The following is a 14,219-nucleotide window of genomic DNA, read 5'->3' as shown; positions in this document are numbered from 1 at the left end:
AGTCAAAGGTTTTACTTTCAGGAAGTAATACTACAGTCAGACACCTGTTCTGTAATCTACTGCCTGGTAGGACTCAAATTTCTAAGACATCTCTATTAATGTCTCTTGGCGAGGTTTTTATTTTTATTTCTTTTTTAAAAAAGCTTTTTAGAAGTACAATCTTCCTGAGATTAATAAAACTCCTCCCAGGTACAGAAGCTTACAAGAAGCTACAATGCAAGTTCAATGAGTTACTTTCGTAATGACAAGAACCTCCATGTTCTGCACTATTAAGTAGCCTAAAGAGGCTTTTAGTTACTGCATTATCTGAAGTAACGATAGCCGATTTAGGCAAAAAGATTATCTAGTTCGACTTGATAAGATTACTGTAATGAAAGAGAAGCGGCTCTGAACAAGATTTTAGGGATTTTTGTGGCGCTATTACACACAAAAATAATCTTTCCTTCCCATTAATATCGTATAGTTAAAATCTGAATAATTTTAAAAAGTAAGCAGCCTGTACGTCAGCGTTGCCATTAAGGGCAAACTTACCACTCCCAAAGTCCAATAAGTAGTTGCAGAAATACAGGCGATGGAGGGAAGTGAAAAATGTGAATACCATAGCCATTAATGAAAGTTTCCTGAGAATTTTAGAAAAAAAAAAACAAAAAAAACAAACCATAGAAAAAGTTGCAGAGCTAGGCCTGTCCTGGAAAGACCCAAAAGATAAACCATAACACAGCAAAATATTTGAAAGATCCAACTTTCCAGGCAAACAGGAATAATTCCAAGCCTATGATCAAATGGAATAAATTCCACAAATGAGTACTTTCTTAAGAAGCCTGCCCTCTCTCCTTTTTTCTCACACCATTTACACCTAGTCTAAGTTAAACAGATAATTAACAGTGTCATGGCTAATAAAAAGATCGTGGGATCACTGGAAATTATGGGTTAATTTTAAGAACGTAGTATTGAAAAGGAAGACAACAGGAAATCTGAACCTACCTTTGCTTATATTACCCACAAAGACAACAGAAGAGATTTTACACTGGAATCTGAAAGACTTTAATGTTTTAATACAGGTGGAAGGTTAAGACAGCTATATACATTTTGTGCAACATATACGCAAGCTTAACAAACAACATGTTAAACAATAGCTCTGTCATACTGGTGCAACTCCGGGTGAACGCCCTGCATTCCACAAGTTCAGGTACTAGAGAGCAGAGTTTTTTCCTCATTCTACTAAAATAATAAATTAGAAATTACAAAGTTATGATTTTCTTAAGAACATACCGAATAAGCTTTTCAAAAATACAGTGTTAAGAGGGTCAGGTCTCACTCAGTGTGAATCGAGTTGTGAAATTACTTTGATTCTTTGAAATCCTACCTTGTATGTTGCGATACAGGCTCTGCTCGTATAGACATTTTAACATAAATTCGCTGTATGTTTCAATTGCCATTCAACAGTATACTGAGAGTTACTCTTCAGATGCATGACAATATTCAAATACCACAGAAATTATTAAAATTAATACATAACTTGGGGGGAAAAAAAAAACCCACAAAATTGAGAAATGTATTGCCATTGTAAAGATAAAGAACTTGGCGTGTGTCTCGTAGAGTGTAGTTTTAAGTATTGGCGGTGTCAGAACATTCAAGAGGAAAGGATTAATCACCAGCACACTGCTAACCTGTCTCATTTTCCAGTTTTTGTATCTCATTTTGTCCAGCCTCTGTGAGGTAAGATAAGAGTCTTTTATAGGCTTCTCTGTGGAAAAACCAAAAGAATGTAACATGTTACTTAAACAATCTTACACATCCTAGGAGCAAAAGTGCATAATTCCACATTGTGTACATACTGGGATATTAAAACACAGTAACTTCCCTTCCCCGTCGATTCAACTGCTTTGTTTGCTGTGAATTTTTAGCATGGCCGGATTGGAAGAAGAATTAGGATTGCATTATTTATGGCTGGAAGTGTAGTGAAGATGCTTAGAAGTCTACTTGCTTCGTAAACTGCTGTGAAATAGAAATTTTTTATTTCAAAACATGGAGTTTCCAAGGCTTAGATGAGATTGACATTCAGACTTCATCATGTTTGCTGCCTTATTGCTGCATAAGAAATCTCTCTGTGACTCATGCTGCAGCACAGTGATGCAGCCACTGGCACTAGGGTGCAGACTGGCACTGACACAGATTTACACCATCCTCCTCAACAAAGGGCAATGAGATTTAAAATAAACCTCAAATTCAGAAGGGGAATGTCAATCAAGTGGATTTTCCAGAAGCGTGCATACGTGTTGACGAGACTTTTCGCCTTAAGTTCATTCTAATACTCTCCAAACTAGACAATATAATTATTGTTAAAGTACTGCATCTGACATTTAGGTCTATTCTAATTATCTATCATGAAATACTAACTTGAGCAAACAAAACTGCAGCTTTCATACTAGTTCATTGCAATAGCAGCAGTGGACATCACCTCTATAAGCATCTAATGCAACTCCTGAACTTTGTTTCCTTTATATATATGGGTTTGCACTTTAATGTCTACAGTAATTGCATGGAATATGTTAATATAATGTTATTTAGTGGTCAGGACTGAAGACAGAAAATCAGTTATTAGTGTTCTTAGGATAAAATGTTCCTGGATCAACTTAGACTGCTGCATAATGGAGCACATTCTAAATACAAATTATTAATACAAAACATCAACAACACATAATATATACGTTAAGTGATGAGGCTAAAAGAAATTTAGCTCTTCAGTAATTTCCAAGTTCCAGGAAGTTCAACCAACCTGCTTTTTTTTTCCCATATTTTGCAGGTAAAGGGATGAATTTTACCTTATTAACAGTATAAAAATTATGGAAATTGGCTATAAAATATATTATCAAAAGATCAAAAACAGGTAGTATGAAAATCTTGCATATAATGGTACTTCAGTCTGACCTTGGGTGAACTCCCTTAAATAAAAGCAAATGTATTTGTTGGTAGAGGATAACAAAAAGTGAATAATATAATTACAAATCACTTAAACATTTTTCATTAAATGGAAAATTAATACCCTTTGACTACCCTTTACTGTCTCATGAGTTACATTCCTACACGCTCAAGTCTTTTGGTGTTTTGTGGTTGTTTTTTTTGTTTGGTTGGTGGTTTTTTTTTTTTGTTGTTTTGTTTTTTTATAGCCTGGGCCCTGCTGACATGCACTTCAAAACTCCTCCAGCCTGAGGTGTGACTGGGGTCCTCCCCTTTGAGTAGTCCCAGTACGTGCGTTAATGCGAACACCGAGGCCAGTTCCTTGCCCAGGAGGAACGAGGTGTGAAGGGCCAGCCTTCCAGTGAGCAGAACTAACAGGAGGAGCCCGTTTGGTTTGGGTGCCACGCTGGGCAGAGCTTCCCAGAGTAACAGCATTTATAGAGGTGCCCAAAGTTCACTGCTGCATCTGCACCCAGAGGCACCACCGTCTGTGCCATTTCCTCCTAACGCTAGATGGAGTCACGACTCAAATATTTCTGTCCTAAGTTCTTGGGGGGCAAACGGAGGAAGCCTGAGTCTGCTGTACCTATCGGAGAGGAGACAGCGGTTCTGTATGTCCACAACTCTCATAAATATATGTTTATATTATGACAGAACTCTTGAAATTAAGCTATGGGTATTTCTTTTCCAAGCATCTGAGGTCATACCTGATTATACCGTAATTTTACATATGGCCCATAAGGTCCTCCAAAACAGGGACTGACAGGAACATTCTTTGGGGCAGGAACTCTTCTTTATTCTGTTTTGCAACATACCGTGCAGTAAGCAGAGGCAGCACAGCTTTGCGTAAATTCTACTGGGGTCTGTAGACCCTCGTGTGTCAAAACATCTCTGAAAATTTTTAGCAAATATAGATGACTTAAAACCACGGAAAGCCTGAGCAAAGGGAGATTTCTGACTGAACACACTTAAAAATCACTCATTTTTAATTATCTGTGCTGCTAACATTGCTTTCCTTCAAGAGAATAAACCTCTACTGCTCATTGTCAAAAACCAATATTAAATAAAAATCAAACCTCTGTGCAGCATTTCTTCCAAGACCTTGTTTGTACTCTGAATCCTTCAGCGACTGTGTGATTGTGGGAATCAGGCTGGTAACTAACGTCTGATCCAAGACTGCCACTGTTTCCAGTATGCTGAAAACCCGGTGATCATACACAGCAGTATAGTCCTGGATAAACCGCCTGAGGGGGACACAGAGGCATTTAATGCAAGGTCAAAACTAGATGCAGAGAACATGCCAAGAACAACTGAAGAGTCTAATCAGAACAAGCAATCTGGCTGCATGGCAATTTTCATATTGTTACACTGAAATACTCTACATGGAATACTTTCTTTCAACGAAGCCATGCTTTTGAAGGCTAATGCTAAAAATCCAACGCGTTTCTGTTCGAGCAAATTGTCAGAGTCTGCTGCTGTTTCACCAGGGCTGACTTGTTCCAGAGCACTTGACTTCGTAATGTGTCTGAATGCAAAACTAAACCACGAGTTTATTATTTAATATAAAATAACAATTTTTTAAAAAGTTAGCAAGACAAGAGATCTAGATTCAAGACTGCAGAAATAATGTTGGCATTTCTTATAAAGCTCTACTGGATCTTAAGCAGGCCAGACCACTGGATGGAAGTGCACCCATTTGTCTTCCTGAGGGTTTGCGGTCTTTAAAGATCACAGATTACATTCGAATCAGAAGTAACACACTAGGGATGACACATCCCATGAAAGTGATGTATCGTGTACAGACTGGCATGCCCACAAACATCTATTCTTATTTCAGCGAGTCTCTCTGGAGCTTTCATCTAGCCACAACCCAGTACAGCACCAGTGCTTAGGTTTGCAAAATGTCTTCGGGTCTCAGCTCATGCAGCACTTCTGCTGCATCCATGTGAGAAACAGGACTAAGTATAATTTACACTATAATAATCTGTTGTTTGTTTGTCACAAAATCAAATAAATCACAAAAAAAGCGCTAAGCTTGTTATATATGAGGATTTGATCTCTATTATATGCACTTCAAATTAGGCACGCGCATCCTGCACAGCACCTAACAGTGACCATCACCGTTCATGAGGAGTTTTTCCCATTACAGCAGCAACATACCTCTCTATTACATACCTTTAAAACAGTACCTAATCCATGAGAAAGCAGGTATGTTTCTCTCTTCTACTTTTTTTGCTCTGACTTTTTGGCCAAGCTATGTTTAAAAATCAGTGCCAAAAGTACCGTTATTTAAATACGGTAAACAAGTGACAATGCAGTATGTTAAGGATAATTAGTTATTTTCCAAAAAACATGTTCGCTGTCAATTGGCTTGCAGTAACTTCACTGCCAATTGGCATATTTTCTGGTTACCTAAATACAGAAGTCAGCTGGGTGGCGCGTTCTCCTCCTGACCCTGCTTGGCAGCCTTCTACCATGTACTGCAGAATGTCTGCAGATAGTTTTTTAACTGTAAAAGAAAAATCACAAGATTCACACAGAGCTCTTGAACTGACCATCTGGAGAATGTCTTTCATGAAGACTACAATTTTTAAATGAGGTAAAAAAAATGGTTTTATCTTACTTTGATGCAAGGGAAATGACTGTGAGAGCAGTTAGTCAGATTGGCTATAAAGAACAGAATGAATCACAGATTTATGCAAAAGTCTTATTTTCACCACCATTATCCTTTAAACATACAGATTTTTAAGTACACTGTGATCTCTTAAAGCAAAGAGACGCACACTTAGTGGAAATAAAGATTTTATTTAAATTTAAGTTCAGTTTGTGTTCTTTAATCATTCCTATTTGAATTAAAGAAAAGCAGTCATGGCATTGTATCCTGCACAAAGCTATATAGATCTAATCCTTAATTTCAATGGTGGGTATTGTTCTGAAATCTACCTCTTTTTAGGGGGTGGGGGTGGAACAACACAAAACTCCAGTTTTCTTCCCCTTAATTGTTTCCAAATAAATATTCAAGTTGCAAGATACAGTATTTGAACCATGCTATTTTTTTTTTTTTGAGAAGGTATTTGAAGCTTCTCCTGTATTCACGGAGTACATCTCATTCACGGAGTTTTTTCCAGAGTTGGAAGGGACCTCTAGAGATCATCTAGTCCAACTCCCCTGCTAAAGCAGGATTGCCAGCTCTTCCTTTATAAAAGTGGAACTGGGCTAGAAGGACTTTTCTACGAGCATGTGGTGGAGCCCCATCTAGGCAGCGAGAGCGCTGGTGGCTACAGCAGCCCAAGACATTCAGCTCATTCCACTCCACAGCACATTGCAAAGTGGGTACTTTCAGCTTCAGGCTGCTATGACTATGATGGCAAAAGGGGGAAGAAAGGTGTGTGATGATTCAGCTAATTTCCTAAGCATATCTTGTCCTTGAAACTGTTATAGACCAGAATCAAAAAGGACTTTTATCAGCCAAAATTCCCGGGAGAAGTCAGAAGTGAATCCCCATTTTGCTTAATGCCTCTGCTGGCAGCAAGAAGTGGAAATTTTGAGCTTATGCACACATGCGCATTCATTATACAACTGTGGGGTGAACAGAGTGCTTCATTTTTTAAGAAGCTAAAAATAAAGAAGTTCTCACTACCAAACAAAGCATGCTGAAAGAAGACGCAAAGATGCCTTCAGAGAGCAACATGCTACTTTTAATCCATTTATAATGGCTCTATGGGGCGAACAGACGCTAGTCCTATTTAGTCTCAAACCTTTAGTACAAGAAATATCCCACAGTTACCAAGTCTGGGAGGAATGAGATGGGAAGGATGGGGAAAAAGGCAATGCTTTTCAGATTCCTGAGAAATTGATCGTTAGTTCATTAGAGAGCGAAACAAGGTAGGACTTTTCTGCCTCTTCGATAAAGAAATTTAATTTCAGTTATTGAAAAAGAAAGCTTGTCCAGTTTATCCGGCCAAAGTATCTCATTAACCTCATGTGAGAGTCTTAAATATTGGGATGAAAGATACTCAGCAGTACAAAAACCTCACAGGTGTGCAGAGATGTATTTCAAGTAAACAAGCAGCTCACCTTGTAGCTCATTAACCAACACCATGCATTTCAACACAGCCGGGAGAACTAAGTCAATGTCACATAGTTCAGTGCTCTGAGTTCTCTGAAGTACTTCAAGAATGAAAGCGAGGACTGAGGCCAAGCGAGGAGGTGGAGCGTTACCTTTGAACTGCATGTAGTTTTCACTGGGAAGACAAAAAGCAAACCAAAACAGAGTCTACAATTTGGGTTTTTTCCATTCCATGCAAGCACCATACACCTTAAAATAACTTTGTGATATTTCAGCAGGAGGCCTATTACATAGATTTCTATCTTTATCTAGGCTCAACTAATGGCTTCTATTTGTCTTAGTCTCAGAAAAGACTCCCAATCTATCAGAGGACAGTGATGCCTTCTGACTCTGCTGTTGAGAGGGAAGTGAGAAATAACAGCTATCATAATTATAGTTAAAAAGCCAAGTGTGACTAGCTAAAATACAAAGACAGCTTCATAAAATAACTAAATAAAAGGAGGAGTCCAGATTCTAAGACTCTAAAACAACATCCAAAATACAACTGTTGTTCAATTTCTTTATTTAGCTTTATGTGCTTTTGTCAACTCACAATCCAACTTGTGGTAACAGCTCTGCTGTTATACTGGTACTGTTATTTTATTTTTGTCAACAGTGTGTTGTAACAGGACAGCCAAAGTCTGCTTTTGCTCTGTCAGAATTAACACAATCATCTCCAGCATACAATTACAATACAAAGATAAAAGGTGACCTGTCAATCTGCAACAAGAGCAAATTTTGGCATCACGCACATTGAGTGTTCTGATTCAAATGGCTTGATTTGCTGTTTTTCCACAAAAGGATACAAGAATCAGAACTAGTGTTGGTTTGACATTACGAATTACTTTACTGAAATCTGAAGACAATAAATTTAAATGGAAGCATTCAGGAGAGAAGAGCGCAGATAAAAGGAACACAGCCTTTATTTGTCAATCAGTTAGCAAAAGCACTCCCAGAACCTTCAAAATAACTTCTTAGATACTTAATATTAGGTACCATCAGCTACCCAAACAAGGCACACATGTTTACTGAGCGATGCATAATTAAAAACCACTATCCTTGTTAAAAACTTACCAAGGTGTGCTCCTACAACTTTGAAATGAAACCTGACTTTCAGAGATCTGAGTATTTCATTACACAGCTTCAAAGCACTGGTATAACTTGGGACATGAAAGCTGTAACACTTCTGTATTTCTTGTATTATGTGGCCTTACCCACTTTAATATTAGCAAGCCTGAAGTCTTCTATCCCACTTATTTACTATGAAAATTTCATACTAATTTTTTTGGGGGGGTGCTCTTCCACTAAAACGGTTCTCTGACCTGGATAATACACCCCTGATCATGTGGTTTAGTTTCCTCTGCGCAGCAGAAAGATACTCACCAGCTTTCATAGGGCAAAATGGGTACTGAACTCTGTACGTATTCACGTACAGACCTAGTGACTGCCTCCCGACCACCCAACAGTTTGCAAATCAGACTGCTGCTCAGTTCTGAGATATGCTTCCCGGATCGCTAAGGAACGTTTCATCTCTTACAAATCACCAAGTGCCCTTACACTTTCAGAACTTTCTTTCCACTGTCGATCTTAAAATTCGCATATGCGTGCACACATTCACAAATAACTTTATTAAGATGACAAAGTTTGAGTATTCACGAGTTAAAAACATGTCAGAATTAATATTGTGGAATCTGAATTCACTCCCTTAAACACAGGCTTGAGTTACAGGATTGCCTATCACGTTTACCTTAGACCAACACTAAAATTCTCTTAATCAACACGTATACACACTTTTTAACACAGAAAAATACAGTTGGATATAAGCAATCACCTTATATTTGAGGGGGTTTCATTCCTCTCGCTACGTAGATAAAAAGTACACATCGTTCCCTATTCTGCAGTATATAAAACAAGGCTTTGGCCTTTCAGCAGCAGAGACTCAGCATTTATAGCTGCTGCTGACATTATGCCAGTAGTGACAGCACGGTGAACAAGTACCGTCTTCTTGTCTCTACGTCTTCCTCTTCCCACACCCCAAATTTTCCATTCCCCCTGGGTAGCTGGCACACCCATGTATACCCTGACACTGAGAGTAATGAGGCCTCCCACGTACAGGTAACTGTGACAACTATAAGCACTACAACTCTGTGGCCCTAAACACAGCCTGAGACACAAATGTATGATGTCGTATATACTGGAGTGCAATTTTTCTAGAAAAATACTTTCCATGTGGCCTCCTGTGATATTTTTTCTCATAGTCTAGGACCTCCATCCTCAACGAGTCTCTCGCTAGTCTCCAGATCTTCCCAGTTTTACTCCCCTGCTCTATAAACGTCGTCCTTCCTTTGCTCCCTGCCCAGCAACTCACAGGCTCTTCCCACAGCCAAACTATCAGTTACTGAGAAGAAAACAGTGGCATTCCCTTTCTCATTGGCTGTTTTTAAAACCTGAATAAGTGATGTGTTTTTTTACTTCGCTGGTCCTTACTTTACAACATGCAGAGTGGTCTTCCGTAGACGCAACATCTGGGGGGCTGTAATGGAGCTGCATAAAGCAGTCAGCATAGGATGCTGTCCGGCTCCAAGCGCAGTCGGAGAAGAAGGGAGAAATCGTCCAAAATACTGTTGAATAATGCTCCCAAGCAGTTGATTTAAATAGGCGCTCTGTGCTTGGGACTGACAACATATAAAGGACAGGCCCTGTAGAAGAAAATTGTAAAAAATGAGAAATTGAATAAATTTTTAACAATACTTTTGAATAAATCTTAAACAACCATAGGCTAAATACTTGCTACACGCTGTGTAAACTGCTGCACACAGAGTAACTACTGCATTGACAAATAAGCATCAGTAATTTGCTGCCGGTACGATGGTCTACAAATGAAGACAGAACCAGAGCAAGGCTTGCAAAGGAGAGAACAATCTTTTACTAGACTACTTAATATATTGGAAGATAAGCTTTGGGACACGAAAGCTCCCCTTCAAATTTGCCATAAAACCTTGGCATTTCACACCCAAGAAGTATTTCTGTGCCCAAGAGCTCCTCGTTTCTTTTTCAACTCTGTACGTGGTCTAACAAAGCATATTATTCAGGTAAGATTTATGAAGGGAAAGAGAGAATACCGCATCTGTTTGTAAATCACCGTGTGACATTTTTGTACGAACGACATATAGCAGAAAAATGAGCACTTAGAATCGTGGTCTGACAAGAAGAATTTTGCTCATAGTGTGAACAAATTGGGGTAAATTACGCACCATTTGTAAGGGATTTAGAGGTTTTTTTAAAATCTGTTTAAGATAAGGCTAAAACTGCCATGATTTATCCAATATAAGCTATATTGATCCAGAGAAAAATCTATAATGGAAGTAGTTGCCCAGAAAGTGCCTATCTGAACACTACCCATAGATATACAACATATACACAGTACATCTCTGAAAAAAGAGGATTCTTACTGCTACAAGTTGCTGTGAGAGCAAGTTAAGAGTTTCCTTCCCCTTCCTTTGAATACTGAAAGGAAGACGAACAAATCCTGAAGGAAAAAAACAAACAAACAAACAAACAAACAAAAAAAAAAACAAAAAAAAACCCTCCAGTGATCTCCTATCACAAGGGTCACAGTCAGCGGCACAAACAGAAGCCTCTTGAGAATTCACAGTTTTCACAATAGTTTTGTCCAACAAGAATAATGGTATAAAAGAATTTCAAGCACAGAGTTCCCTAGACAGCAACTTCAACAGTACTTCAGACTTCCACTAGCATTGCAATCCAGACTCCGGTTTTGGCAGGAGGATCATCTGCCTGAATACTGATGGTTACTAAGGTAAGCTAATATACAAATGAATAGCTCAAGACAAGCTGCTTTTGTTCCTCAGCTACTGAAAAAGAGTATTTCTGTTGCTTTTCGCATCGGGGTCCCTTCCCAAAAAGATTTTCATCTATACCTGTCTGTGTGAACATGACAGAACAATTCTTTCCAAAAAAAAAAAAAAAAGCAGGCTGAGATATAGCTAAGGGTCTTCTTGGCACTTTCTTGAAATGGGGAGCTCCCACTTTTGGTTCCATGGTAAACAAAGACCGGAAACATGACATTTCAGTAAATGAGGTGCTTCAGGACCTGCCTAAAGAGACTTGCTCTAGGTGGCCCTCTTGAACACAGACATGTTCAGTTTGGGTTTAACTTCACATACTTCTAGAGCTCCTTGGTAATTTTGCTAAGTCCCAGTGATAAAAACCACACTTCCTGAACTGGGGCTTTGTTCTGGTTCTCTCCTCCTTTTGTGTACATGAAGCAAAACTTTGTAGGAAAAAGCAGCTGCTGCTGCTGCATGAGAATTCTTAAAAACACTGCTTGGCAAGTGGCAGTCTCAGAGAGGCTCTTACAGATGAGAGATTATTTAGCATGTAAGCTTGAGCGTTTGGTGTTTTCAATAAAATGTTGCAGCAGGCATAAAGAAGAGTTGTCTGTGCTTTCTGTACTACAATTCTTACAAAAAGACAGAAAATATTCCATTTTCTGTCTGAGGAGCTGGCACTCACTCAAAAAATATACTGTGAGAAAGTATATTAATCTCTCCGATAAAAGGGACACAAAGAACATCACAACCTTACAGAGGACACCTGTAGGAATGCATGAAGAACATAACACCTGTGTGAAGAACTAACAATGATAATTACTAAAACAAGAGTGCTCTTCAAATTGAGGATCAACAAATGCTACATAGGATCAAGAAAAGAAGGAAGAAATCACTTACTATTAAATAGTAAAAGTTACTATTTTTAAGAAATTATCCTAAAGATACTTAATAGGTGCAATAAAAAGGAAAAATATTTGAATTTAGATATCTGAAGGAACAATAATTTTTGCAGGTCTTCTAAGTTCTATTTGAAGATGGATCAACAAACCTAGCCTGATCCTTCAGAAAAGCATTTTCATTTTTTGAGTTGAAGTAAACTGATTCTAGTTTTCTGGGATGTCGGATGGGGAGAGATGTAATCTGAAAAGGGTGGAAAGTATTAAATAACACAACATCTTGTTCAAGAGCATTACTGAAAGAAAAGTCTTCTTGACTAGAGAGGGAAAAAAAGGACCTAAGTTAACTAGTGATTTTTTTTCTTTAGTTATCTGATGAGGCTAGAAAGAGCTCTTGAAACCCTGTAAGAACTGTTAACTTAAGAAGCATTTAAAAAACACAGAAAACGCCTTTTTTCTGTAACCTAATGTTTTCTTTAGAAAGGATTCTAGGTTCCTTCTTGGTGGTTCAGGCAGAGATGCTGCCTCTCAAAAAAGGTGAATTTTTTAAAACTACGTAGTAAGACCAAAATTGTCTCTTCACTAAGGAGGATGCTGATACTTTTTCCTAATGAAAGTTACAACATTACCACCAAAGGCTTTTAAGATACAAATTCTTTTTCCAGTGAGACAACAGTGAGAAAAATTATCTTCCATTTTGTTGGGAACCAGAAAAGCAACCCCAAACAAAAAACCCTTCTCTTCTACATGGTAGAAAAAGCCACGATAAAGTCTTCTCACGTGAAGGGCACATCGACACCATCAAAGCTCTTCAAGGAAGAACCATCAGACCTTTGACCCTGACACTTTTACTGTTCCCTAAAGGTTTCCAGAGAGGAACTTGGATTCCTCTTTTAGACATGAAGGCCCATTGACTTTAGCTCAACACTGTGCTCTTTATTTCGGACTCCGCCTTTTTCTTACAGAGTGCAGAAAGCAACAGACCTGCACAAGGTCTGACAAAACCATATCCCAAGTGGCACAAGGGATAAATTACCAACACTGCACAGTAGCTGCAAATCTCTGAGTACAAGGGCAAAATATCCAAGGCAGCGCTGGCCAAGGATGTGATTACAAGGAAGTCACATAGAACTTTCTTCTTTTAAATCCTACCAGTAATTAACAAAGATGAAGGAAGCTACTGTTATATGAGAGAGAAAAGAAACACGTGCTACTGGACTTCAATTCTGGACCAGAGATCTGAAATCAATCACATCAGACCCCTACGACAATCCCTACAAAGCAGATGGGCTTTAAAGGGTTGATAGAGCTGCTGTTTTTTCTTAACTATGTTCTTTAGCCATCTTCTGAGGTTAAAAAACCACAAAAAAACAAAGACACTTTAAGGGGAGCAGAGGGGCATGACAACATCTGCTCCTCATTTTAGCAGAAAGGCAGCTGATTCCTGTGCGTGTTCACTGCAGGAACCTTTTGTGGCCAGTGCTGCCTCTTTCTTCTGATTTATCCATGTATCTGTAAATCACCTGTGGAGAGCGGAGAAGCGATTAGTATGGATTACTGGAACTATTCACTGCAGAAATGCCAAGGTACCTAATGATGACTTATAATATCAGTCCTGCTGTTGGAATAAATTTGCTGTTCACCAATTAATGTTGTACAATTCCTATTAAACACATACTATAATTCACAAAACGTATTAATAAGCTTGCTCAAATATCGGACCACAGATGTGGCTCACAGGAGGGCTTTTAAGGTCTGATCTCTGACAAATGCTGAACCTGCACAGGCCCATTAAAATCACTGGAAAATGTATGTGCCAAGCACTACTTAGAATTAAGCTATTTCACCACTCTCCTCTATTTAGATAGAAATCAACCAACTTCTGTGTTTGGACAGGATTAACGCTGATAAATCTAGCATGGTACCTTACCTTTCCCATCATTATGCATTATGCTTACTCCATGCACCTACACTGTATTCTGCAAGATATATTTAAACTACTGGTTCTTCTCCAAGTTCTGTACACCACTTCATTTTTTTTTTTTTCCCCCCACGTTTGGTAAATGTGTGCCAAATTTCCTTCAAATCATGCTCCAAGAAATCTATCCAAGAGCAATCTCAACTGGTCTCAAATTTCCCATGGTAGGCTTCAGCAATCCAATACCACACAGATCAACTCAACTTCCTTTTACAGTGGCAAAATACGTAATGTTACATTTTACATGCCTCGCTATCTCATAATTAAGAACAGTCCCATAAAATTAGAAAACAGCTGTTCATTCATGTTCCTTATTCTTTACTTTCTGATGTCCTTCACTCAGACAACTCTGAAGACAATTCTGATATTATATCCCAGCAAAATCTTTCCTAGGTCATCAAATGTTATCATCTACCTGGACT

General features: G+C 38.5%; 1 protein-coding gene across 1 annotated transcript in view; it reads right to left on the bottom strand.

The window, feature by feature from the left end:
* Nucleotides 1–1,665: 1,665 nt before the first annotated feature.
* MMS22L (MMS22 like, DNA repair protein) overlaps nt 1,666–14,219 on the bottom strand; it is a gene marked incomplete at both ends in the record, with an annotated part of 92,945 nt that continues 80,391 nt past the window's right edge. The window contains 5 exons of the mRNA XM_082481171.1: nt 1,666–1,747; nt 4,038–4,205; nt 5,374–5,470; nt 7,039–7,205; nt 9,557–9,768. Coding sequence (XP_082337297.1) covers nt 1,666–1,747; nt 4,038–4,205; nt 5,374–5,470; nt 7,039–7,205; nt 9,557–9,768 — 726 coding nt within the window. The remainder of the gene's footprint in view (nt 1,748–4,037; nt 4,206–5,373; nt 5,471–7,038; nt 7,206–9,556; nt 9,769–14,219) is intronic.

The sequence above is a fragment of the Vanellus vanellus genome (assembly GCF_965231255.1).
Source record: "Vanellus vanellus genome assembly, chromosome: 3".
In the NCBI taxonomy this organism is placed as follows: Eukaryota; Metazoa; Chordata; class Aves; order Charadriiformes; family Charadriidae; genus Vanellus; species Vanellus vanellus.
The sequence above is the reverse complement of the archived record's forward strand: the minus strand, read 5'-3'. Positions and strand labels throughout refer to the sequence as shown.